Source organism: Lepisma saccharinum, chromosome 10 (assembly GCF_977018435.1).
Source record: "Lepisma saccharinum chromosome 10, izLepSacc3.1, whole genome shotgun sequence".
NCBI classification, from domain to species: domain Eukaryota; kingdom Metazoa; phylum Arthropoda; class Insecta; order Zygentoma; family Lepismatidae; genus Lepisma; species Lepisma saccharinum.
This window is the reverse complement of record NC_139238.1, coordinates 80348994-80374276: the sequence shown is the minus strand read 5'-3', so window position 1 is coordinate 80374276 and position 25283 is coordinate 80348994. Positions and strand designations below refer to the sequence as shown.

General features: G+C 38.7%; 1 protein-coding gene across 2 annotated transcripts in view; it reads right to left on the bottom strand.

Moving 5' to 3' along the window:
- Positions 1–10319: 10319 nt before the first annotated feature.
- Positions 10320–25283, bottom strand: part of LOC145993979 (uncharacterized) — an 89676-nt gene continuing 74712 nt past the window's right edge. For both annotated transcript variants that reach the window (XM_083130004.1, XM_083130006.1), the window contains exons 5-7: positions 22013–22378; positions 19302–19451; positions 10320–11634 (exon numbers count right to left, since the gene is read on the bottom strand). In XM_083130004.1, coding sequence (XP_082986130.1) covers positions 11453–11634; positions 19302–19451; positions 22013–22378 — 698 coding nt within the window. In that variant the 3' untranslated portion in view covers positions 10320–11452. The remainder of the gene's footprint in view (positions 11635–19301; positions 19452–22012; positions 22379–25283) is intronic.

Here is a 25283-nt window from a genome sequence, read left to right as displayed (position 1 = left end):
CAATGACGAGGATGAATTGTGAACTGATGGAATAGATGACGATAAAAACATAATGGGATATCCACGTCCAGGTCCGTAGCCAGAAATTTATTTCAGAGGGGCTCATCCCTTATCAGCAGCTGCCATCTAAAGGTGAAAAATTGTGTGGGGTGGTAGAAGAACTGAAGATGAATTTCTCAATATATTTCGACTTTTTATAAGTTGTTTAATCATGCTAATGAAGTAAAATTCATTACCACTGTACACTATTTAAAGTATTAGGGGGGGGGGGGGCTTCAGCATCCTGAGCCCTCACCCTGGCTACGTGCCTGTCCACGTCTTGCACAAGATTCGAACCTAGAACCTATGGATTCGTACTGCCCGATCTCGTATCACCAGAGGCGACAATTCATTTTTTATCTTCTTCGTGGCTGGAAATTTGTGGGAAAGTAGAGCAGGGAAAATAAGTTAGATGTGTTGGAAAACAAAAGTTGAGATGCATGTGCATACAAAGTGTTAGTGTCTTAATCGTTGTGCGGATTAGATATAGCCGACGGCGACCTTCAGTTGTTGGTGCCCTGCTGCCTCTGCCCATATCAAAAGAACATCCTGGCGACATGTGTCAGAGAATAAACAATGCAATAAAAACGTACTCCTGACAAAACTGCTGTTCATGCGTAACCATCATAAAGGGGCGAAAGCAGAGTCACTGCATTGCATTGGCGTTGCCAGTAATGGGTTCATGGGGCCAGGACCCCATTCCGAAATTGTGCCAAATTAGTCAGAATTAGTGATGTCTACAAAGGACTTTGTGACACATAGAGTGTTGATCTTGAAAATAATGCTTTCATTATTTAGCCTGAGATTTTAGTTTGGAATCAACCAACAGCGAAAACAAAATCACAGCCAAAGAGAACAATTCATGTCATGTATTAAATAGGGACCTCAACGTTTCACATTTGCGATAACACCGAAAAGCTTTCATTGTTACTAGAAAGAGATTATAAGTGGATAACATAATACGCAAAACACATTTTTAGTGCGTAATAATGCAAATTTGTCTTTTACATGGATTTTAGTGTTCCTCGCGTGCATTGAGTTTAGCATAGTGAGTTTATCACTGATAGATCAATAGATTTCACATATTGCATTTATTTTCAAATCACAAATTATTGTCTTGCTCAAGGCATAGTTCATATGCGACAGTCTTTTTCACATGCTTCTCATCCTTGGCTGCTTGACTGATTTGGTTTATTTTACTTCGCTTTTCTGCCACTTTGGGCTAATAGTGATGAAGATCAGTGATGATATGATGAAGTGACACTCACAAAGAACACCCATACCCAGGCCGGGATTCAAACCTGAACCCCGGCCATCATAACGTTCTGTGCTAACCACTCAGCTGCGGAATTCATGCCTGGCTGCAACCAGGTAGTCTGGAAGGAGGAACTTCTCGAGCTGTCTTCTAGGGTGCTCGACTGGTTTCAAGGAGAGACTTCCACCGAAAGGAAAACAAGAGATTTCTATTTCAAGTTTCCTCAACCCCTCGTCTCCAACCCACTGGCACTGCAGAGGATCAAAAGCAGTGGTTACAAGTAGCATCACCTATATAGGGTCTGATAGGGGATTGATGTCCCTTGATTCATTTCATCCGTGGAGTAATTACAATATCTACACCACAAATTTTACAAATTATAATTATTTATGAAATGAGAAAGTACCTATTTTGTGTGCTGACAAACTACTGGAAATGTTGTTTTCGGTAAGAAAGATTACATAATATGTAAATAACAAAGCATACTTCATTGTTTTTCGTATTAGTAATGTCATCTTTATGATAATCTCTTGCCCACAAATAGGAGTGTTAATCAATACATTTTGGTAAGCATTAACAAATAACTTATGTATATGTGTGTGAGAAGGTTGAAATGTAATTTGTTTGAAGTGAAATAATGTTGAAGTGAAAAAGTATACAAGGGTCAAAATAAACATTACTGTGCAAATTACACAAAACCTCTTTATCAGTTTTCTCGTTGTTCTAATTTGCATTTTTGCCATTTCAGATCACTTTTCTTGTTGTTCAAAATTTAATTGTGACGATAAAAATGGCTAATGAACTCATGGCAATGATGAAGAATAGTCAAAAATAAACATTCATTGTCTACTCTGAATTTGAACCAAAGATTTTTTTCTTCTTTTGGGCATCCTTATTATTTTCAAATTATTACTTTCATTGAAAAAGCTAAATTCTCTCGTCTGTATTGAAACATTTCAACTATGCATTTGTGTGCATAGAGAGCGACGGGGGGGAGGGTTGTCTATGCTTTGAGAATGTGCTACTCTAAGTTCCAAGGTCAACACATGTCACTGCTCGCAAATTTCACATGTATCTTGCAAAAAAAAAAATGACCCACACTGTTTTTTGAATTTCTAGAACTTAAGAGGGTCATGGAGTTTAGTTTTTAGTTTTGATGACACTTAAATGTTGTCTCACCATATCCCATTTTCCGATTTAATTCCCCCCTTCACTTGCAAAATTTTCCGTGGGTGCACATGTAAGTCATAGGTATAGCAGTGATTCCCAACTGCTGTGTTGCAAAATTTTAGAAATTAAATATATTCATTCCATTCAGAAAGGCATTATTTTGCATTTACCATGAAACCTTACTGTCCAGCAGCGTTTCCCAACGTGTGCACTGCGGCACCCTGGGGTGCAGTGGCTGCTTTACAAGGGCCACCAAATGTCCCAATATTTTCACTGAAATGATAGATAAGAAGGTCTAAATATGGGCGAAGGTTTAAATATGGGTTTTGGAGTTATCAGTGCTCCCAGGTGCTGCAGCCTGGCAGAGGCTAAGGGAACTGGTTATCTGTCAAGGACAAAGGTTGCGGTGCCAATTCGCAAGAGAAAATGGTAGTTAGTTTCGGCATTTGACGCTGTTATAGAATTGCGACCTCCGAAAACTAATTGCAGCAATGTTTTAACTCAGCGTTTTCTGAATTCTCATCTGCTTTGTATAGGTTATGATATTAGTGGTACATAAAACAAATGTGGGCTTTTATAATGCTATAATTTGTTTGTGAAATATGTACCACAGAGAGAAAAAATAAATTGAAGAAGAAAAATAGCGTGATGGTCTAAATATGGGCTATGACATGAGGTCTAATATTGAGATCACATTTTCAACAAATATTTGGATGTTTTTCTTAATTTCCATTTTTCCAATTCCGTGTGATTTTCAAAACAACAGATTATTCATAAGTATGAATTTTATAATGTTTTAGCGATAAATGACTGTTTATTTAAAATTTTAATTTCTTTTTATGATATTGCCACTAGTAGCCCATATTTAGACCACAATTTTGAAATACATCATTTTACCATTTTTTGGAAATTGCTTTTTTTTAGAAAAAAATGGAGACCTTCTATACTTTAGCATGCTATTACATTTAAGTATATATTTCATAGATATGCATTTTAAAGGCAGGTGCTTGATATATTAATTTTTTTCCTCCGAAAATGACAAAATAAAAAGGGGGGCCCATATGTAGACCTTTTCCTCTACTAATTTGTTAGTCAATGATATGATTGTTCCAAATATGTTCATTCTTATTTAATACTTTTTACACATAAAATGTTTCTGAATTCAAAATATGTGTTTATTTTTTAATTTAAGGCAAACGACCGAACCATATTATCTGAGCATTGCAAGTGTTAGCTAGACCTACATTCTGACTTGGGCACCGCAGAAACATCTTCAAACACTAAGGGTGCTGTGAAACAAAAAAGTTAGAGAACCTCTTCTGTACAGCATATTTGACCCCCTCTTGCTTCCTAAGAGGAGGCAATGTACCCTATTTCTACATACATACCTCCAGGTCATTTACATCTTTTTCTGTCCTATGTTTGAATAAAAAACTGTCACACTTTAATGATGACACTGCATATTGCCACAGATTGACAAACTAACTCCTCTTGAAACAGGTAAAATAGCTGATGCAAGTCAAACAACAGTGATAAGATCTGTACACATGATAACAATATTTTACAGAAAAACAATGCACAAAGGAATTCGATTGAGTAGTTTTAGTTATCCTTCTCTCTATATATTCTTGTTTTTTCTTTTTAGTTTCAGTAGATAACATTTCCTTAGCCAACTAACATGATGAGTTGGAAATAGGTTTTCCAAATCCATATAAGGAAGCAGGAAAAGAGGGAGCAGGTGGTAGAAGGAAGAGAGATCGAGAATATTTTATGAGGAATGCCATATCCTTAAATACATCATATCATACGAGGGTCATACCAAAAGTAATGAGCATTTTTTTGTGGACAAATCTATAACAGCAGAAGAAGCATTGTGTGGTAGGTGGTGGCATCTGTTGTCAGTAGCATAGCCAGAAATTTCAAATGGGGGGCAGTGTTTGTTGGGAAAATATTTAACAAACTTGCTCCTAAAATTAAGGAACACAGTGGCATGGGCAGAAATTTCAAAAGGGGGAAAGATGGCAGGGGACTTTGGGAACATAATTAAACAATTTGTCCCTAAACCTGTATGAAACATTTAAAAATACAATAAACATAATACAATGAAATTTAAAATGAATTTAGACTCACCAAAGGTTATAAAACAAAATCCAGTCTCCATCTTTGCAAAGTGAATCCGTTGAGAACCTCCACCGGTGCAATTTTCACTTCCCTGTGTATATTAAGCAGTGCCAGTCCATTCAGTCATTCTTCACTAAGAGAATTGTGCAAATATGTTTTCAATCTCCGAGAGTCGAAAAGCTTCTTTCTGGGGTAGCGGTTGTCACAGGTGGAGTGCAGAGAATTTTCAGGAGTTTGTGAATATTTTGGAAGAACATCTGATGACACGCGTTGAGGCTTTCAATGGCAGTTGAAGGGAGGCTTGCGAGTTTAACAGATTCCCACTTTGTTTTCCAGAGTGTCCATGCACTGCGACCAATCCAACCATTTCATAAACAGGGATGCTATGACCAAGCATCCAAGTGTCAACTCGCAATGTATCGATGCCCAAATTTCAGTTTAACTATGAGACATAGTCCTCGCACAATTAACGAAATATAAAGAGAAAAAAAGCATATAATGTGTCACACTCATACTCGATCGTCTCTCTCCAATTTAATTTTTTTTTTATTGAAAATGGAGGCGGGGCTCACCCATCTCAAGCTCAACCCCCCCCCCCCCCCCTGCATATGCCATTGTCTGTTGTGTATCATAAGACAACAGTAGATTTCATCATGTGACCAGTATCACTTCTAACAAAATGGCAGACAACTACATTTTGTTTCGTCAGTGTGTTGTTATTGAATGTTTCGTTAAAGAGGAAATTCCCATTGCAGAAACTCACCAGTGTTTTCGAATGTGTACATGAGCATTAGCAGTGTTTGGAGATGAGTGAAACACTTAAAGATGGAAACATCAGCATCCTAGACAACGGCGCCTGCAGAGGGACCCAGGGTTGGGGGGGAGCACTTGCCCCCTTTGAGATATCTGGAAAAACCTCATGTAAATCGAATGGTGAAATTGTGGTGTGAAACCATGGAAAAGAGATGCCATGAAAGACAGTAGATTAAGTGGTCACTGATATATGATGCTTTATGAGAATTTTCTTGACTGGGGTGAAAGCATCACCCCCCACCCCTCCCCTTTGAGCACTGCTGCCACCACTCCCCACTGAGGAAAACTCCTGCAGGCAGCCTTGATCCTAGATCAGCCTAGCAGTCGTCCTTGAACCCAGGGTTGTTAAAGGCCCAGGAATTTTATATAAATTCAATTCCATGTCCAGGAGAGAAAATCAGCCAACATAAATGGGTTCTGGACCGTAAAGAACCTTTTATCTGTAAAGTATTTCAATTTGCTCCAGGAACCTTTTTTCCCGATCAATTTAAATACAGTCCAGGAACCTTTTTCTGAATTAATTTAAATACGGTCCGGGAACCTTTTTTCCAAACCAATTTAAATTCAGTCCAGGAACCTTTATTGCAGGATCAATTTAAATACAGTCCAGGAAGCTTTTTTTCCGAATCAGTTTAAATAGGATCAAAGTTCCGTATTGAAATGAAACAATACGCAACTTGGATCGAATACGAACCTGACGATAAACAATTATCCACTTGTGAGCATGAAAGACTAATCCAGGTGTTGGCTCTCTCGACAATCTAAGGTACAGTATGTACAAGGTAGAAATGGGCGAAACGCAAATGCCGCAGTCACGTTACCACTCTCCATATAGCCCTATTCTCTCGCGCGCATTCCTTCACTTGGTTGTAGCAGCACTGCCGTTTCCTGTTGTAATATCTGCTGGGAACACAGCAGCCTCACGTTACCTCATCGACGGCTCCTATTGGCTGCGGTTCCTGGATCGGATGCCAGAGCAACATGTGACAGGTTTGTTTAACTCAATGTGACGCCATATAGTCCATTGCAAAATGTACAGTAACTCTTCAACAAGGGAGTTTTTGAATCTGGCCCACGAGAAAACAACAGCGTTTTGATTTATTCCCTGCGCTACATTTTCTACAACCGCAGTGTGACATTCCAATGTAAAACGTACTTGCGGACATTTTTAGAAGGCAACTTTTAATCGGTCAAGCCTGGTCTGTAACTGTAAATAAACTCAATATTGGGAGAGAAAATCAGCAAACGTAAATGAGTTCTAGACAGTGTATGACCTTTTCATCTTTAAATCATTTCAATTCGGTCCAGGGACCTTTTTTCCGGATCAATTTAAATACGGTCCAGGAACCTTTTTTCGGGATGAATTTAAATTCGGTCCAGGAACCTTTTCTCCAGAATGAATTTCAATTTGGTCCAGGAACCTTTTTATGGAATAATTTCAATTTGGTCCAGGAACCTTTTTTCAGGAACAATTATAATACGGTCCAGGAACCTTTTTTCAGGAACAATTAAAATATGGTCCAGGAACCTTTTTTCAGGAACAATTAAAATACGGTCCAGGAACCTTTTTTTCAGGAACAATTAAAATACGGTCCAGGAACCTTTTTTCAGGAACAATTAAAATACGGTCCAGGAACCTTTTTTCAGGAACAATTAAAATACGGTCCAGGAACCTTTTTTCAGGAACAATTAAAATACGGTCCAGGAACCTTTTTTCAGGAACAATTAAAATACGGTCCAGGAACCTTTTTTCAGGAACAATTAAAATACGGTCCAGGAACCTTTTTTTCAGGAACAATTAAAATACGGTCCAGGAACCTTTTTTCAGGAACAATTAAAATACGGTCCAGGAACCTTTTTTCAGGAACAATTAAAATACGGTCCAGGAACCTTTTTTCAGGAACAATTAAAATACGGTCCAGGAACCTTTTTTCAGGAACAATTAAAATACGGTCCAGGAACCTTTTTTCAGGAACAATTAAAATACGGTCCAGGAACCTTTTTTTTTAATGTAACAATACGCAACTTTGACTGAATTTAAATTGTGCGAGAAAAAAGTTTCCGGTCCTGCAGCGAAACCCAATAGAACCCATTAGAATTTATGGGTTCCTGGGCTTTTAACAACCCTGCTTGAACCACATCAACTGAATGTAACTGGGAGATGGTTGGGGAAATTATCTTGAACCTGGGTAAACAAATAATGCTGCTCGTTATGTCCTCACACTGTACAAGCCCGGTCGTTTACTGTGAGATTTACTTGCTGGAAGAAAGATCATCCTCAAGCAATGTCTCACTCAGCTCGCTTCACATCACAAGAAACTGACAATATGGATTTGGAAGTTCTTCCACACCCCTGACACCATTAGATTACCATCTGTTTGGATTTGTGAAAGATCAGATGTGAGACTAATGTTACGAGACAATGTAGTAAATTCAGTGGGCAGGCTGGAACGGAATTCTACCATAGGAGTGCCTTAAAACTTGCAGAACAGTGGGAAATATGTGTAGAAAGAAGTGGAGATTATGTGGAGAAGTAAACAAAAGACTGTAGATTAAGGTTAGGTATTAGGTTTTTCAACAATAGATGACGACTTAGAAATAACTGTTGCTCAATACTTTTAGTATGACCCTTGTATGTACATTTGGGGGTAAATGTTTGCTTAAAGTAATTACTTTTTTCCTTGTCTGTGCGGGGATTTCCAACACTCACCACATTATAGCACCATTTCTGCTGCAAAATGATAAAACTGATTGATATGAAAGTTACAAAAACCCAAATTTTTTAACATCAAACAGTAATCACTCTGTACTTACAGTACATTTCACAACATGCTGCATATATCCAGTACTCTCAAGTGAGGGGAAATGCAGGGGATGGTATCCCCCAGTATCCTCCCAGTTAAACATTTTCAGGCCCTGTGAGCCCATGAGCAACATTCAGCTCTGTGAGATGTGGACATACATTATGTGAGCTAAACACACATGAACCCATTGTTCATTCAATGCATTCCAGCTGCCAGTTGAAAAGGCAGTCAGGATAGATGAAAATGGTAAATGGGCCTACACAATGATACACGATGTCCAGGCCAAAATTCAAACTTGGAACATTCAGCACCACTCAGTGCACTTGGGCAGTGAGGCAGCTAAATTGAGGTTGCACAATGCATGAATGGTTTGAAGAATTGTATGAAGTACATAAAGATGTGTCTTCTTGATAGGCGGGAAGCATTCCACAAAGGAAGGGAAACAGCCCTGAGTGCATCCCTGAGTGCATCATATGACGTCTTCCTAGTCTGGTAGCAAATGTTTGTCGACATCATGTAACATCCTCTAATTTAAAATTCCCGCAAAAACTGGGATCAGTAAACGATGTGTAGATTGTTTTATTGACTCTCCTGGTGCAGTAAATTGTCAACAGATGTAACATGCAATTGGGGACAAAATATTTAACACACTTTATGAGACCCATTCCCTAGTACCATCAGGACACCAATCTGAACACTATGGTGATTACTCCAGACAGCTTATACACCGCTGATAATACTTTACATATCAAACTTTATCGTGCACCTACAAATTAATATATATTTGTCATAAATGCTAATTTCATTACATTATGCATGACATAGCTGAATATGTGGTTAATACTTACATTGGACACCATAGGCGTAACTTGGCGGGGGCAAAATTTTCAGATTAGTTAACATTTACAAGTTAAGCATACTTTTGTTAACATCCTAAGACCTGAGAAGCTAAGTAATGAATAAAAATATTTATAATTTCCCAAATGTAACAGTTATTTAGCAAATAATCCTGGACACTATCTATATGGGAAGAAAAACTTTTCGACTCTGCCACCCTGAAAGTTAAGTCCCAAGTTACGCCCATGTTGGACACCTCTTTTTTTTGAGTATTTAGATATATTCTTGAAGCGTTTTGTAAATCAAGAGTACTGACCACTGAGCAAGTCAAAAGAACCTACACCATACCATATGTACCTAAGTATATACGTAGGGGTGAATTGATACCAGTGGTATTAGTGTTGGAAAGTATTGGTTAGAATTTAATCACCAATGCAGATCAATACTTTTTCAGAGTCTGTTTCACAGAGTTCGCAAAAATGTCACCAAGCTCTTTCCTGGAGTCTAAATATCCTGAACATTGTGTAAAACATATAATTTTTGTTGGTTTGCCAACAACATTGTGAAGAGAAATGAACTGGGTGATTAAACGATTATCTCATGTGAAACCATGAATATTTTAAAGGAATAGCATAATTCCACTGGAATACTTACATATTAAAATGAATAAATATTCTGAACTATTTTGAACTGTTATAATTTTCAAGTATCGGTAGGAATCATCATCAGTTCAAAGTCGTATCAGTTCAGCCCTACTGTGTATATACATATAAAGCATCTTTCATCTACTCTATGGTTCATTTCTCCTTTTTAGTAGTGAATATGATTATTATAAAATTGGATGTTTTTATTCTAAAATTTAGAATTATATTTAAGCAATAAATGCAAGTAATCAAAGTAAAAACTCGCTGAATTCTTAAAATGATCCTTCACCTGTAATATATAAAAAATAACACTACGAGCTGCTAAAGTTAAGTGCAAATTGATCAGGCCATGGTGCCAAGTAAAACACATATTACCAGGAATCAAAGTGCTAAAGACACACCACATCTAGGATGTCATTCTCCTTCATGACAGTGGCAGTGATTAACGGGTGCAGTCACCAAAATTTGTTGAATGATTGGACTCGGTGAGTGTGTTCCATCTGTTAAATAATTGGAAGTTACCAGAATGTTCTGCTGTGTTAACATTTAATGACAGTAAAAGGAACATGCAACAAGACATCTGCAGCAAAACAAAGTTAATTTTATTTATTCACTATAAAGCATTTGTTACATTAATCTATCAATGCAACACTGTTGCCATTACTACCATTAAAAATATTCTCTTCATTTGCATGAAAACCAGTTAGATGGATAAAAATGTATAAAATATCTTTGCAAGTATGAAAGAATTAACCTTAAGTTAATTATAATGTTTATCTTTATGTTATTTATACAGTTGAATCTGGATTTTACATTCCTGTATTATACATGCAATTTTACGGTTCCAATATAGCAAAATGTTCTAAAATTTTCCCTGGTTTTAAAGTTTCATGCATTTTAAGATTTTTTTTAGCTTGGTCCCTGAAAAATGTAAAATCAAGGTTCCACAATACTTTACTTTTCAAATATATTTTCTGCTCAACTTTAAGTTAATACTTAACTGTATAATTCTCTCTTAATTATGTTACAAATTCTGTCACATATGACATGCAAAAATGTATTATTTTTGTACAAAATGGAAGCATGGAATGAAATCTTACATGTGAAAGCTAATCACTGTTTTACATAATACTTATGTAGTTTTTCAATTAAAACTTTTTCCCAACTAAGGAAACCATGAATACTGCAGGGAAACATATGAGGTAGACACAAGTTCACATACAATTTATATGCTTGATTAATCAAATCTAATTGTGTTTCTACTGATGAAGTTTCTTAGTTATCATTCATATAACTTCAAGTAAACTGTATTAATTGAGATATTCAGATTAAAATTACGAACATTATTTTACTAGTTTTCTCAAAAAATGCTGATGTTGATATATATTACAATCTACCTATTCCAAGTTGACATATTTTGACTTTCTATGTAGATGAAGAAAATTATGTCACCTTTAGCTTTGTCTGGCTCTATAGCATGGACGGAAGCAAAATAGAACTTTTTTGAAGATACAAACTGAGAACAGAGATGATAACTAGCATATTCATCGGATTAAGGCACAATAATGTAAAAAGTAAGCTTGGAAAAACTGACGAGCATGCAAAACAAAATTTGAGTTTATACTCAATTGAAGCGATTGCATAGCAACTTATATATAATTGCCATGATCTGCCTCCACTGCATGCACATAATTGAATTACATTTTCAATGGAAGAAACATGGATGAACGAAGTAGAATAAACATATGCAACTCCTGTTGCGCTGCACATCACTTGAGATTCAGGTAACGTCTGTTTGTTACCAACCAGTTGTGGTACATCTGCAACATCGTGTCTATAGGCTTCACAGATTTCCAATCATTTATGCAAAATATCCTGTACACGTCATTCCCATATTGCCCTATCCCATACATATCGCTTGGTTTCGTCCACTTCTTCTGAAGAAAATCCTCTGGAAATAAAACAAGTGATCGTTCTGATATAATGCACATTTCCAAATCATGGAATTTGATACGTATGAGTATCTACCTTATGTATAATGCGATTGGTTGACTGAATTAATTCTTGCCTATTTGTACAGTTGGGTTAACCAAGATGGAGAACTGAGAGGTCATAGAATGAAAATTGACAATCAAGAGAAAAACATCCGTGGTCTTCATTAATGGTACTACCCCAATGTATGTGACACTATTTAAAAACTAAACTCTGTGGTGCAAGGCCAGTCAAGCAGCTTTTCATTGGGTGATGCAAGGTCAGTACCTCGAGTCCCATTGCCACTGTTTTCTGGCTTTCGAGACTCGAGCTTACTGCTTGGTCTTAAGTATCTCCCCAATTGTCTTCACGGCACTGTGTCAACGCCTAATTTTTGAGCTCCCAACGAGAATTGAATTTGGGGAATGCTCGCATGGAAGGCAGAGGTGCTGACCATTTTGCTATATGGGAGCTGGCACTATTTTGCATACATTAAATACTATGGACCACACGTTGTCCTGCTAATAACACAAACTCAACATATTTTAATAGTGAATATTAACCTTTTGATTACCGAGCCCATTTTGCCATGTAAGCCCCCCGGAACCGGGCCAATTCTTAGCAAAATGCAGAGTTTCATTTAGATGACTGTAGATTGGAGGCTAATTGCCCTAGACAGACGAATGATATATTGTTATACGTGGAATGAACCATAGATTCAGACTACATACAATTTATGCACATTGAGTATATATATGGAGGGGAGGGGAGGAACTGGAAAATTCCAATATTTATTAAGAAAAATGTCCCTCCCCCCACCCTCCCTGGACAACAAAGTACAGGACATTGTCAAAATACACATGGAAATGATCACCGGCATGTTTGGAACAAGAAAATAATTGCACTATTATCATATGAGCAATAGAACATGACTTGTACCCCCAAAACGACATGTCTGTGCGCCACTGAAACTTGTCAATGCACATCCACGCATTACAAGAACTTTTCGCTTCACAACCACGATTGTGAGTGACTCAGAACTGTGGAACTTCTTAGAAGTGTGTTATCAGTCTATTTTTGGATGTTGCCGGTCACATTGCAGTCACGTGAGGAACACCTGTACTTGAGTATAAGGATTTCTCTGCCTGCACATTAATCGTTTCCTTTGTCACTACAGGAGCTTTATGACTAGGGAACGGAACTTTATGTGCTAAAAAACTCAGAAATATTTATTTTTTATGTGTCATAAATGTTGAAAATATGTGATAAAAACAGGAAAATATGTGACAAAAATAAAAACATTTGGTAACAAAAACAAACTATAACATGCATTTTAAACACCTGAAATTAGTTTCTAAATGATTACCTCTTAGCGAGCTATTTTTTTGGAAGAGTTGCAGTGGATCCCCATAGTTTTTTCCAAATTCTCCATTGTAAATCTGTGACGATTATCTCTAAAAAGCATCTTATATTGTGAGAAAGATCGCTCCGCGTCACAAGAAACAGTTCTTGCATATTTGAAGCACGAAATGTCACTAACGCTGAAGTTTTCCAAAGCTTCCTCTTCCTCTACTTCACTTTCCAAAACACGTGCAATTTGGCACAAAGTTTGAAAACCTTGGTTTTTCCCAAAAAATTCTGTACAAGTTAGGTGGACATATGATCTCAACCAAGTGTTCGCGGACGATTCAAGCTTTCATATGGAATTAGAAGGAATGGACAGGTTTGTTGAGATGTATGCCAATTCGACTTTTAAGGAGGGCTCCATCAACAGTTCTTGCAGAATTCTTCTTTGTCGAGATCATTTACAACAGATACAATTTTTTCAAAGTTCTGGGCATAACATCTGCATCCAACAAGTGCCCCATTGCGTAACTAGTGTTGCCCACGAGACGAGACTTTGGCCTGTCTCGTCTCGTGGAGCCTCGTGGAAATGCTGTCTCGTCTCGAAAATATTCGTTTGTCTTATGACACATGGTCAATCTCGTCTCGTCTCGAATTTTTAAAAGGCTGTCCCGTCTCGTCCCGTGGACAACACTATGCGTAACTACAGGTGTAGGGGGAAGAGGAACCTCAGGACATTTTTGTTTAAAAATTTCTATTCTTCTAGGCGACTTGATCTAACTTTCTTCCCATTTGAAACCAGTTTATCGACATTGTGATAAAGAGCACTTATCTTTTCACATATTCTATGCAACGCATGAGCCACACATTTAACGTGCACCATTTTGGAGTAGCTAACGGCAAGGCCTACTGCATGTAAGCTGCAGCATCTGTCAAGAGAAGAACATTGTCAAATTTTATGCCTTCCGGCCACAATAGCTGCATTGCTTCATTAAAAAGCCTTGCTATCGTTACGTGTAGCCAGCCCCAGCTACTTACAGCTATTTTCTCCCAATAGGATCGTACGCGAGGTGCCAGAAGTCTGCCAGCGAGGTTGTTCAAAGACAAAACAAACCTAGCACTCTCGATATGAAAGAGGTGCGGAGAATAAACATTTTTCCTTCGAGGATTTCGAGGTAGATGAAGTCAATGAGCGATTTTATGTATTTAAAATGAAAATTCGCAAAATATGTATTTACATACGGAAAACTGGAAAATATGTGTTTTTATGTAAAATAAAATTTGCTGTGTTAACATATAAGGCTATAATCAGAATTTTGGCAAAAATGAGGGTCTCTATCTTATCGCAGAAAAAAACATTTATTTACCTAAAGTTCCTTTCCCTATTTATGACTTATTAGTAGCAACAACAACCAGTGCTGTTCACTCAGGAAATATACAGTGGGTGCTAAAACCAGTATTAGTAGTTAGGTTGTAGTTACTGTTGTAAAAAAAAATATGACTGTTTTTTAATCCTTTTCTTGAATCTTTTGAATATTGATTGATATACTGCACCGAATAGATTTACAGTATATATATATTATGTGTGCAATATTACATCATGTGGAATCTTGTGTAGAGATGAAAAAATGCATTGGTGTATTTTTAAAATTTACATATATGTATGGGGGAAGGCGGGGCAAGAAGGGTTGACTAATGTTTGAATTACAAAATGAAATCATATATGATTTTTATTGTCACAAATAGTTTTATTGGTTCTTTGTTAATGTAAACATAATGTGAAAACTGAAAATACATGCTTAATATTTGTGATTTTTTAAAAAAGAGATTTTGCCCCATCTTACCCCTAACTATTTCCTTACATACTGCTTAATTGTAACATTATTAAGTTAGAATAATAACACGAAACATAGTGGACGTTTTAATTGTAGAATTGTGTAATCCTACTCAAACAATTAAGTTTTCACACAAACCACAAACATGAACAGCATCTTCGTCTTCGCTTGACACACCTGCACAGGAATTATGCACCCATCGTGCACAAACACAGCACCTGACGTGAGATGTTGAAGGCTGAGCATAAAAAGTTGAAGCTGTTTCTGTTGTGGCAGCATCGGGAGGGAGCTGAATGCTGAATGTCGGTTGTTGCAGAAGGCAAGAAGTCTGCCTCACTAAACACATTCCTGTCAACTGGAATAGTACCCCGTTATGCCACACCCCAACATGCCTCAATGTCACATTATCAGGTTACATGATCCTAACACGAAATGTGTGAATTGAAAACAACTGCATAACATGTTTTATGATATCCGACAAGCATGCTGGACAGATACTATAAGCATGCGTTCACAATAATAACCATATTTTAACTTACAGCAGCAAATAGTTTGCAGAATTCTTGCAACAGAGGGTGAAAAATGTATATACATTCCAATTGTTTTAGAACACTTCTCAAACTGAGACCAGTGGCTATTGAGACAAAGAGTACTATGTGCTGATGAAGTTCCAAAAACATCAGATGAATAGCACCACTTGTTTGGCAAAAATATCCTGTACCCCACACTCACCGGACAGTAAAAAAATTCAAAATTTTCGCTAACTTCGTAGCATCATCGGTGTGAGAAGAAAGAGACAGAACCGGAAGTTGGGGCCCTGCAGAGTTGCCAGGTCTCCATCGAAGAAGAAGCGGTGCGTAGAATGAAAAAAAAACACTGTTTCGTCACCAGGCTCGTCGTAAACTGTGAGTGTGTGGGATGAGTTGGGAGGGATGGGATGGCTTGGGAGGGACGGTGGGTGAGGGATGGGCATTACTGGGTGGCCTTGTTCAGGCCAGGTGGAGCGGTTGCACTCATGGCCGATATATAGGCCCTCTCCCATCTTTTGCGAACAGAGGTGTTGGCTGGTTGGGGTAGGAGATGGATGATCGCTACCTGGAAGCAGTCGTTGAAACTGATGTTGTGGTGGTTGGTGTGGACGGCGACAGTGAAGTCCAGGTTGTGGGTGGAGGAGCGGTGGTTATTGATGCGGAGGTTGAGGGCCGTTGATGTTTCCCCCAAGAAAAAATCACCACACATGTTGCAGGTGAGGATGTAGATAAGGTTTGAGGAATGGCAGGTCCCTTTGGGATGGAGGGTAAATTTGCCAGTGGCCGTGTTCACCTGGAGGGTGTGAGAGGTGATGAGGATGGGGCAGGTCTTGCACCTGGGGCGGTTGCATTTATGGGCAGGGGGGGGGGGTTGGATGTGTGGTGAAGGAGTGTTGTGGACCAGGGTGTTTTGGAGGTTGGGGGGGGGGGACGTTTGGAAACCACTCTGGGTTTGTCGGGAAATATGTTTTTGGTTTCAGGATCACTGTGGAGAATTGGGAGAAGAGAGTGCAGTGTGTGCCTGATTTTGTTGAGGTGGGGATGATATTGGGTGATGAGTGCAGGTGGGTTGGTGGCAGCAGGTTTCTTGGTGGTAGTGGTATGTGAGGCAGCTCGTGATATTTGCTTGGTGACCAGGATGGAGGGATATCCACGGTTAACCAGGGCCTGGTGTAGGCGGAGGTTATAATTCTGGCGGGAGGTGGGTGAAGTGTTCAGGCGCTGTCCCCTGAGGGCCAGAGAGAATGGAATTGCTTTTTTGGTGTGGAACGGGTGGGAGCTGGAGAAGTGTAGGTATTGCATGTGGTTGGTGGGTTTTATGTGGATGGAGGTAGTCAGGTGTCCTCCCTCGATGTGCACGTCCACATCCAGGAAGGTGATCTGGTTGGGGGAGTGCGTCCAGGTGAATTTGAGGGAACGGAAGTGGTTAAGTTGGTCCAGGAAAGCTGACAAGGATGGTTCTCCATGTGTCCAGAGCATGAAGATGTCGTTGATGAAGCGGAACCAGAGGAGGGGTTGGAGGGGTTGGGTAGCCAAAAACTCTTGGTGTCACGGAGGTAGGAGGGCAGAGCTTTCGCAAGAGGCTGGAGATGGGAGTCAAGAAAGGCTGAGATTCTTTCTGTGGGTGAGTTATAGCTGGACACAATGGGTCTACCAGGGTTGCCACGTTTGTGGTTTTTGGGCAATAGATAGAAGGTGGGGGTGCGGGGATTGTCGGGTATTAACATGGCAGTGGTACGAGCTGTCAGGCCTTCAAGGGGGCCGCGGGTGTGGATGAAGTCCTGGATTTTGTTGAGGTGTTCGGCGGATAGGTCAACTGTGGTGGGTTTGTAGGTGGAGGGGTCAGCCAGCTGGTCTTGTTTAGCAAGACCAGTAGTGGGTTGGGCTTTTTTCGCATCTGCTAGGTGCTGTTGCATTCTTTCATTGACAGATCTGATGGACCTGCCGATGTAATGAGCCTGGCATTCACACTCTGCATCCTATACACCTGGGTTGTCAAGGGGGGACAGGAGTATCAAGAGGGGAGAGGAAGTACCGTTTGTGTTTGTTCAGTTTATCAGCTATTTTGGAATTGGGTCTTGCTAAACATATCAAATACAATAGCCATAAAATTCAAAAAGTTCAAGTCAAACACACTGCTTACATGCTCGAAGACACTAAAATCAATGAAATGCATGCCATAATGCACTTCCCGCACAAGCTAAACATCGATAGCGGGCAAGCGCACCACACTTGGATTCCCCTACTACAACAGTTATCGCCCGGAAATAGCAGACGACACAAACCCAGATGCACAGTTAACAACAGTACACCTAGCAGCAGCCAGAGAACTACCAACAAAAGACGCACGCCAAGCAATGGTACAGCAAGTTCCAACGAGGATGGTGGCAGTGGCCACTGAAATTAATTGAAAAAAAAGAAAAAAAAACTTCACGGATAAAAGTGAGTACTAGTTTCTCCGTATTTATAATCAATATTATAACACCATTAAGCCTTGTTTCCATGATTATGAAAAACTAAATATGCTGACCAAGGCAGTAATTTATTTTATTAAAAACATAAACTAAACATAACGTTTCAACCTTCTAGCAAGGGCTTCATCAGACTCTGTATCAAGTACAAAAGTAACAAGATACACAAAAAGGGCATTATATATACACACAAACATTACTCCCTCCAGACTATTAGAAAGTTGTTAGGAACTTTCTAGCAGGTGGCTTTCACTTGCCAACTGTACTTTCAACCTAAAAGGCTAAACATAATTACTTTCATATAGAATGTGGTTGGACTTTTTATCTCACGCTCTTTTTCCTTCATTTTTCTCCCTTCTCCTCTCCTCTTTCTCTCTTGTCCTTTCCACTCTTTCTAACACCTTCTTCCACTCTTTGTTTAACTTTAGACCCCCATTCCAGTTCATTGTGTCTTCTTCACCTTTCTTCTCTATTTCCTTGGCCTCCTTCCATTTTTTAACTAGCATTCTCTTCTCCCTTCCCATCTGCTTAGCCTCATCCCACTCTGTCATGTCCTGTTTCTCTCATGTGTTAAAATATTGCATTTCTCTCTCACTTAAGTCGTACATCATCCCTATGTTGTTTCAACCTGTCTTTCAGCCTTTTTTTCGTTTCTCCTATGTACACACTCTGACATTCTTTACATTTCACTTCGTAGATAATCCCTTCCTCTTCCTCTTCTCTGTTCAAGAAAAAGGAGAACGAAAAAAAAAAGGCTGAAAGACAGGTTGAAACAACATAGGAATGATGTACGACTTAAGTGAGAGAGAAATGCAATATTTAAACACACGAGAGAAACAGGACATGACATAGAGTGGGATGAGGCTAAGCAGATGGGAAGGGAGAAGAGAATGCTAGTGAAAAAATGGAAGGAGACCAAGGAAATAAAGAAGAAAGGTGAAGAAGACACAATGAACTGGAATGGGGGATTGAAGTTAAACAAAGAATGGAAGAAGGTGTTAGAAAGAGTGGAAAGGACAAGAGAGAAAGAAGAGAGGAGAAGGGAGAAAAATGAAGGAAAAAGAGCGTGAGATAAAAAGTCCAACCACATTCTATATGAAAGTAATTATGTTTAGCCTTTTAGGTGAAAGTACAGTTGGCAAGTGAAAGCCACCTGCTAGAAAGTTCCTAACAACTTTCTAATAGTCTGGAGGGAGTAATGTTTGTGTGTATTTATAATGCCCCTTTTGTGTATCTTGTTACTTTTGTACTTGATACAGAGTCTGATGAAGACCTTGCTAGAAGGTTGAAACGTTACGTTTAGTTTATGTTTTTAATTAAATAAATTACTGCCTTGGTCAGCATATTTAGTTTTTTCATAATCAATATTAATTAAAATATCTATCATCATCTTTGCACTGCACCTATCAGATGCTTTCTTAAACAATACAACATGCATGCAGAAAGCTGTATAAATATTAAACTCACCACAGAAGCGTTTAATGCATCTGGTCCTCTTGACCTCACTGCCTAATGGCCTCATCATCTCTTCAAGGCTTGAAGGAGGGACAGGAAGGATATCTTTGGCTTCAGAGTACTTCTCCAGAAATTTCTCTACTACAATCCTCCCTTCCTTTTCTGTAAAAGAAATTGCACGAAAATAAAACACACCAATTACAAGTACTTATCTGGACAAAGGTACCGTACAGGGTGGTTTGGAAGTGGAAATAACCATCAAATACAAATACAGGTGGGGAGACACAAATTTATCATCCTAATTCGGGACACAGAAGAGAGGGAAAATATGTTAGGTTATGTTACCAACATGGCTGCCATTGTTGAGTCGACCTCACTTCTTAAAATGAAAGTTGGGCAGGATTTTTAGAAGAAACACAACTGTATGCTTGATTCTGACATAACTCCAACACTTATGATGCTTTAAAACCCAAATGTTTTTCATTACAGATAGCTCTGAGAAAAACTAGTGGAGATCCTTCTGATCATGTTATATCATTGTAAAAGATTTCAAGGAATATCACCCACACAGACTACCAATCACACACAGCCCTGCTGATTAAGTTAAGATAAAAAAAAATGGCTACAGCTATAATATTCATCTATCAAGTGACCTGTAATGAAAAACACTTGTATTTTGTAGTTCACATAGAATAAAGGAAGAATTACATTGGAATTAAGTACATCATCATGTTTTTTTGTGAAATTCTACCCAATTTGGAGATACAGGGTGACAATTAATGAACTATATAAAATAAAACGGAAATTAGTGACAAACCACGTAGTACACAAACTGTATTCCACATGTAAACGGCACTACAGACATTCGGATTTAGGTTATGACATGTTCGATATGTCTGCCATCTCTGGCGATGATGTGGGGCAGACGAACAGCAAAATTCTGCATGACCCGCTGAAGTGTTGAAACATCGATGCTGTCGATGACCTCCTTAATGGCAGTTTTCAGCTCGGCAATGGTTTTGGGGTTATTTCTGTACACCTTGTCCTTATCATAGCCCCACAAAAATGTGTTCAGATCCGGGGTATATGGTGGCCAAGCGAGTCCCTTTCCAGTGGCCTCTGGGTACCCCAGAGCCAGAATGCGGTCCCCAAAATACTCCTGACCGTGACATTTTCACTTGCAAATGGCCGACATCAACACGTTGCGTGCGCATACGCATACGAATTCCCATCATGCCCTGTGGCCAGCCACGCAGTTTGGACGTCATCACATGAACCGTTCAGAAATTATGACGGTTTTATTTCATATAGTTCATTAATTGTCACCCTGTATCATGTGACCACCTTTCAACTGTAGAGCTGCTATGATGCCCTTCATGCCCTTACTCTAGGGCAGTGGTTCTCAACCTTGATGAGCCCATGGCCTGATAAATTAATTTTTTGAAAGTCGATGAACGGATCCCAACAATTTTACTCGTAAATAGATTACTATTTTTTTAATTTTACATGTTCATTAATATGTACCCTTGAAATTTAATATTATTAAATAAATTATGACATAATCATAGAGAGTGTTAGTTCAATTATGTTGACAAATATAAAATTTGATTTAAATTAATTGGCAACTAGATCTAATGTAATATTTTAGTTTCCTCTGGCATATATTGTTAAATTGATTTGGTGGTGGAAACTGTGCCAAAGCGTTGAGTGGCACTTGTTTCACTCTTGTATAAAAAATTACGAACTTCTTATTTTTACTTCCAAAAGAAAGGACAGTGAAAAAGTTAAAATTCATTTAAGAAACTATTCATGACATGTCTTGTGCTCTTGCCTTCTCGTATTGCGAAGCACTTCCAGAAAATACTACCTGTTTGGTGAGAAACGGAGAAAGAAAGAAGTCAGTTGAACAAAACCTTTTTTACTCTGAAAGCACATACCTTGAGCTATTGTTCTACATAGACACCCATGGGTTTGAGGCACTTATCTTACCAGGAGACAAGTTTTTGTATATCTTTGTCATGCACTTCTGCTGCTAGTCCATTGGTGGAAGGATACTGTGCCAGTGGAAGGATATGTAGACGGTAGTCAAAGTTACCTGGTACAAGTCGGTTGTGTGTGAGCTTTCGTACAAGTTGCATTGCGGTAGTGGTTTCATGCTTGTTTCCGTGGGCAGTCAAGATGAATCAGAAAATGGAGAATCCTGCTAAGAGTGAAGTGAGAACTGTCCTTCGGTCTCACCTATATTGATTACCATCCTTTTTACAAAAGTAAAGGAGATTTTGAGAATGACAAACAAGAGCTGCAGCAAATGATAAGCGCATTTCTCAATAGACTGGCGGCAAAAGTGGATGATGAGGGTACACAAAAACTTGGTCTCCCGGGACGATACATGCCTCAATGCCATTGGTGCATCATAGAAAAATAGCTCACTCTATGTACTTTCGCAATAAAAAAGGTTTTCAACTAACTTCTATCTTTCTCGCCAAATGGGTACTACATTCTGGACATACCTCGAACATCATGACTATCATGACACCTTTAAATTCATAACACAAAAACAGTTTATGTTCTCTTCTTATACAAAAATGGTAATTCCATGTAACTTTTGCAATAAACATAATAAACAACTTACTTTACTCACTTATTAATTTTGGCAACTCATTCTGATCATTTACAGAAGACTGTTTCTTGACATTCTAATAAAAGTTCAAATATGCACTTACCTGAAGGAACTCGATTCAATATTATACTTGCAACGAGGACCTTCCAAATATTTTCATGCAGTTCTTCATATATGAGCTTGTAGGGCGACTTTGGAGGAACCCACGTCTTCTGCGACAGTCTCCTCTCCCACTTCTTCAGAGGAGTCAAGATGACTTTGCTTGGTCTTACTATCTTGCCGTAAGATTGTTGCAGTGCCTTCACTCTAGCAGTTTCCTCTGCTTTGGGTTCATCCACGTCGCTTGTCCTTGCTGGAAGGGGTGAGTCGGTCCTATGACTCGCACTCCGCACGGAGCTATTTGATGGACTCATGTTGGCTGGACTGGACGACATTGAAATCCCATGACGGCCTTCATCATCAGATTCATCTGCAATGAACAAGTGGAGAAAATTAAGTGTGCAAACTTGAAACCAACATAGATGATGATTACATTGAAGGTAATATAGAAAGTGTTCCGTTCAAATCTCCCTAATTTCAATTAATTACTATGAACGAAGTACGATGAATTGTGAAATAACTGTAACACCAAATGAAAGGCCAGATCTTCAAGTTTTTTCATGACTTGAAGTTGTCCGTTTGCTCACTACGCAGCACCACGGTTGCATAAATAAAAATTGTGATTGTTCAACAATGCACACAGGCAGTGGTGTGGTATGCTGATACAAAATCTGTGATTGCAACGCAACGAAATTTCATACGAGTGTACGGAGGAGTTGCACCTGATGCTAAATCAATTAGGCTGTGGTTTAGTAAGTTTCTAACAACCGGCAGTGTCCTAAAACAATCTGGTGGAGCTCGCTGTCATGTGTCAGAGGAAAAGGTGGACAAAATTCGAGTGGGATTTCAGAGATGCCCAAGTAAATCCATCCGCCAGGCATCTAGGCAATTCAATGTGCCTCCAACAAAAAATGCATCGAGTTCTGCACAAGCAGCTTTGGTTGTATCCATATAAAGTGCAGATTGTGCAACAATTGAAGCCAGATGATAAGCCACGTCGCAAAGAATTTGGTATGGAAATGCTGCAGTGTATCGACATGAATCCTCACTTCCTTGACAACGTCTTGTTTTCAGACGAAGCAACGTTTCATGTATCGGGGATTGTCAACCGGCGTAACGTACGGATCTGGGGATCTGAAAACCAACATGTGTACAGAGAACATGTATGCGATAGCCCAAAATTGAATGTTTGGTTTGGTCTATTGAAGGACAGGATCATCGGTCCGTTTGTTTTGAATGAAGATACAGTAACAGGCCCTGTGTACTTGGGCATGTTGGAGCAGTTTGTGTACCGCCAGGTAGTTGCTCTACAACCGGACATCATCTTCCAACAAGATGGGGCTCCCCCACACTGGAGTCTGGATGTTCGGAGGTCCCTCAATTCGACATTTCCTAATCGTTGGATTGGACGCGATGGACCGATACTGTGGCCGCCACATTCACCTGACCTCACTCTGCTGGACTTCTTCCTCTGTGGTTACGTCAAGGATCGTGTGTTTGCGACTCCAGTGAATAACATCCCCGAGTTACGAACCCGCATACGTGATACGATTGCAACAATAACAGGGGACGTGTTGGAGAGAACATGGCAAGAAGTTGAATACAGACTATATATTGTTCGTGCTTCCAATGGGGCACATGTGGAGGTGTATTAGTGTGTGAAAATTAAAATTTATGAGTTTTTCTTCAATTCTCTATCATTCATACTTCCTTTTCTATGATTGATTGAAAGTAGGGAGATTTCAACGGAACACCCGGTTCATCTGTATTATTGTGGAAATGTGAGTGGGACTGAATTCCACTCAAAAGTCCAAAAGATAAGTGTTTACTATACTATAAACAGTTCCCAGAGCAGTGTATTTTATACATCTGTGCATGTATGTAGCCTAATTGTTCAAACTATAACAATAAGTGTACAAAATAAACAAAAATGCCTGAGAAGTTCATGCTTTAAATATTGGTTTGGCTTATAAAGCCCATCCCCTACCTTCACGGAAGAATCCTGGCTGTATTAAATTAAAAGTCAATATCACCAACTTTACCTCCAGTTATTTATGGAGAAATTCATATCATCCTAATTAATTTTCAGAACCTAATTTCCTGATATAGACATGTCAGTAAGAAAATCTAAGTTGCTATGATGCCAGGCTCCCAGCTTCAATTCCATCTTATCATGATATCATCATTCATCCTCACCTTTGCAATTAACCAAAAGTGGGAAACAAGTGAAGCAAAATACCAAATTAATCAAACAAAGGAAAAGTAGACAGGGAGTCAGTGTGGATGACTGCAGCAAGGGAAGGGGACAGCACTTAAACCCATGGAATAAAGAAAAAGTCACCTACTTACTCTTTCTATCTTTCTTTGTTTTATTTGTAACTCTTCTCTTCTTCATCTCCTTTCTTCAGTCTCAGTTTTTAATGTTAGGAAGAAGTCAAATTATCACTCTAAACCAATAAATTGTTCCTAGTTATTATATTAGTGGTAATGTGCTGAGGTAATGGACATTTATCAAATTGTACCATTAAAAGTAATGTTCAACATGGACCAGTGATGTACCTCTAAAGTAATACTGATAAAATATGTTGTAGGACAAAGTGTCCAAATGATAGATGATTTCCAAATATAATATATCAATACATAGGTTCCCAAACTTTTTCATTTCACGGTGCCCTTAGTGTTTCAAGATTTTTCCTGCCATGTCCCGGAGAGGGTGACACCAGTCCGGCTTAGACCAGGATAAAGCATGAGACACTCAGGGCTACCAAAACTGAATGATAACTTATTTGAGGAAAAAAACTAAAGGAAACAACTTGTTTAACCTACTAGAGAAGGTACAATGCACCATATATTCTTAATTTTTCAGGCTACATTCAATTTATATACATGTTTGCATTTGAAGCTGTCTATTTGTTTATTTATCACATATATATTTCTTGTAAATATATGGGAATGTATCTACTAGAAGGTTTCTTCTTCTTCGCTATGGAGATGTGAAGGACTTCTTCTTCTTCTTGACATCTGGTTATCGATAGGTTGAGACTACTTCCTTCCTTTTATATATATATATAACAGTTGGGCTGAAAAGTTCGTAGGCTGACTCATAGATGGCGTTACTAGAATTAAATCCATGTGATTTTTACTTAGTACTAACCTTCAAAAGATACCTTCAAAATTTCACAGCTGCCGGATAATTAGTTCGTGAGATATAGCATTGTGAGTGAAGCAGCTTTTGTTATTGTGAAAAAATGGATAAAAAAAGAATTTCGTGTGTT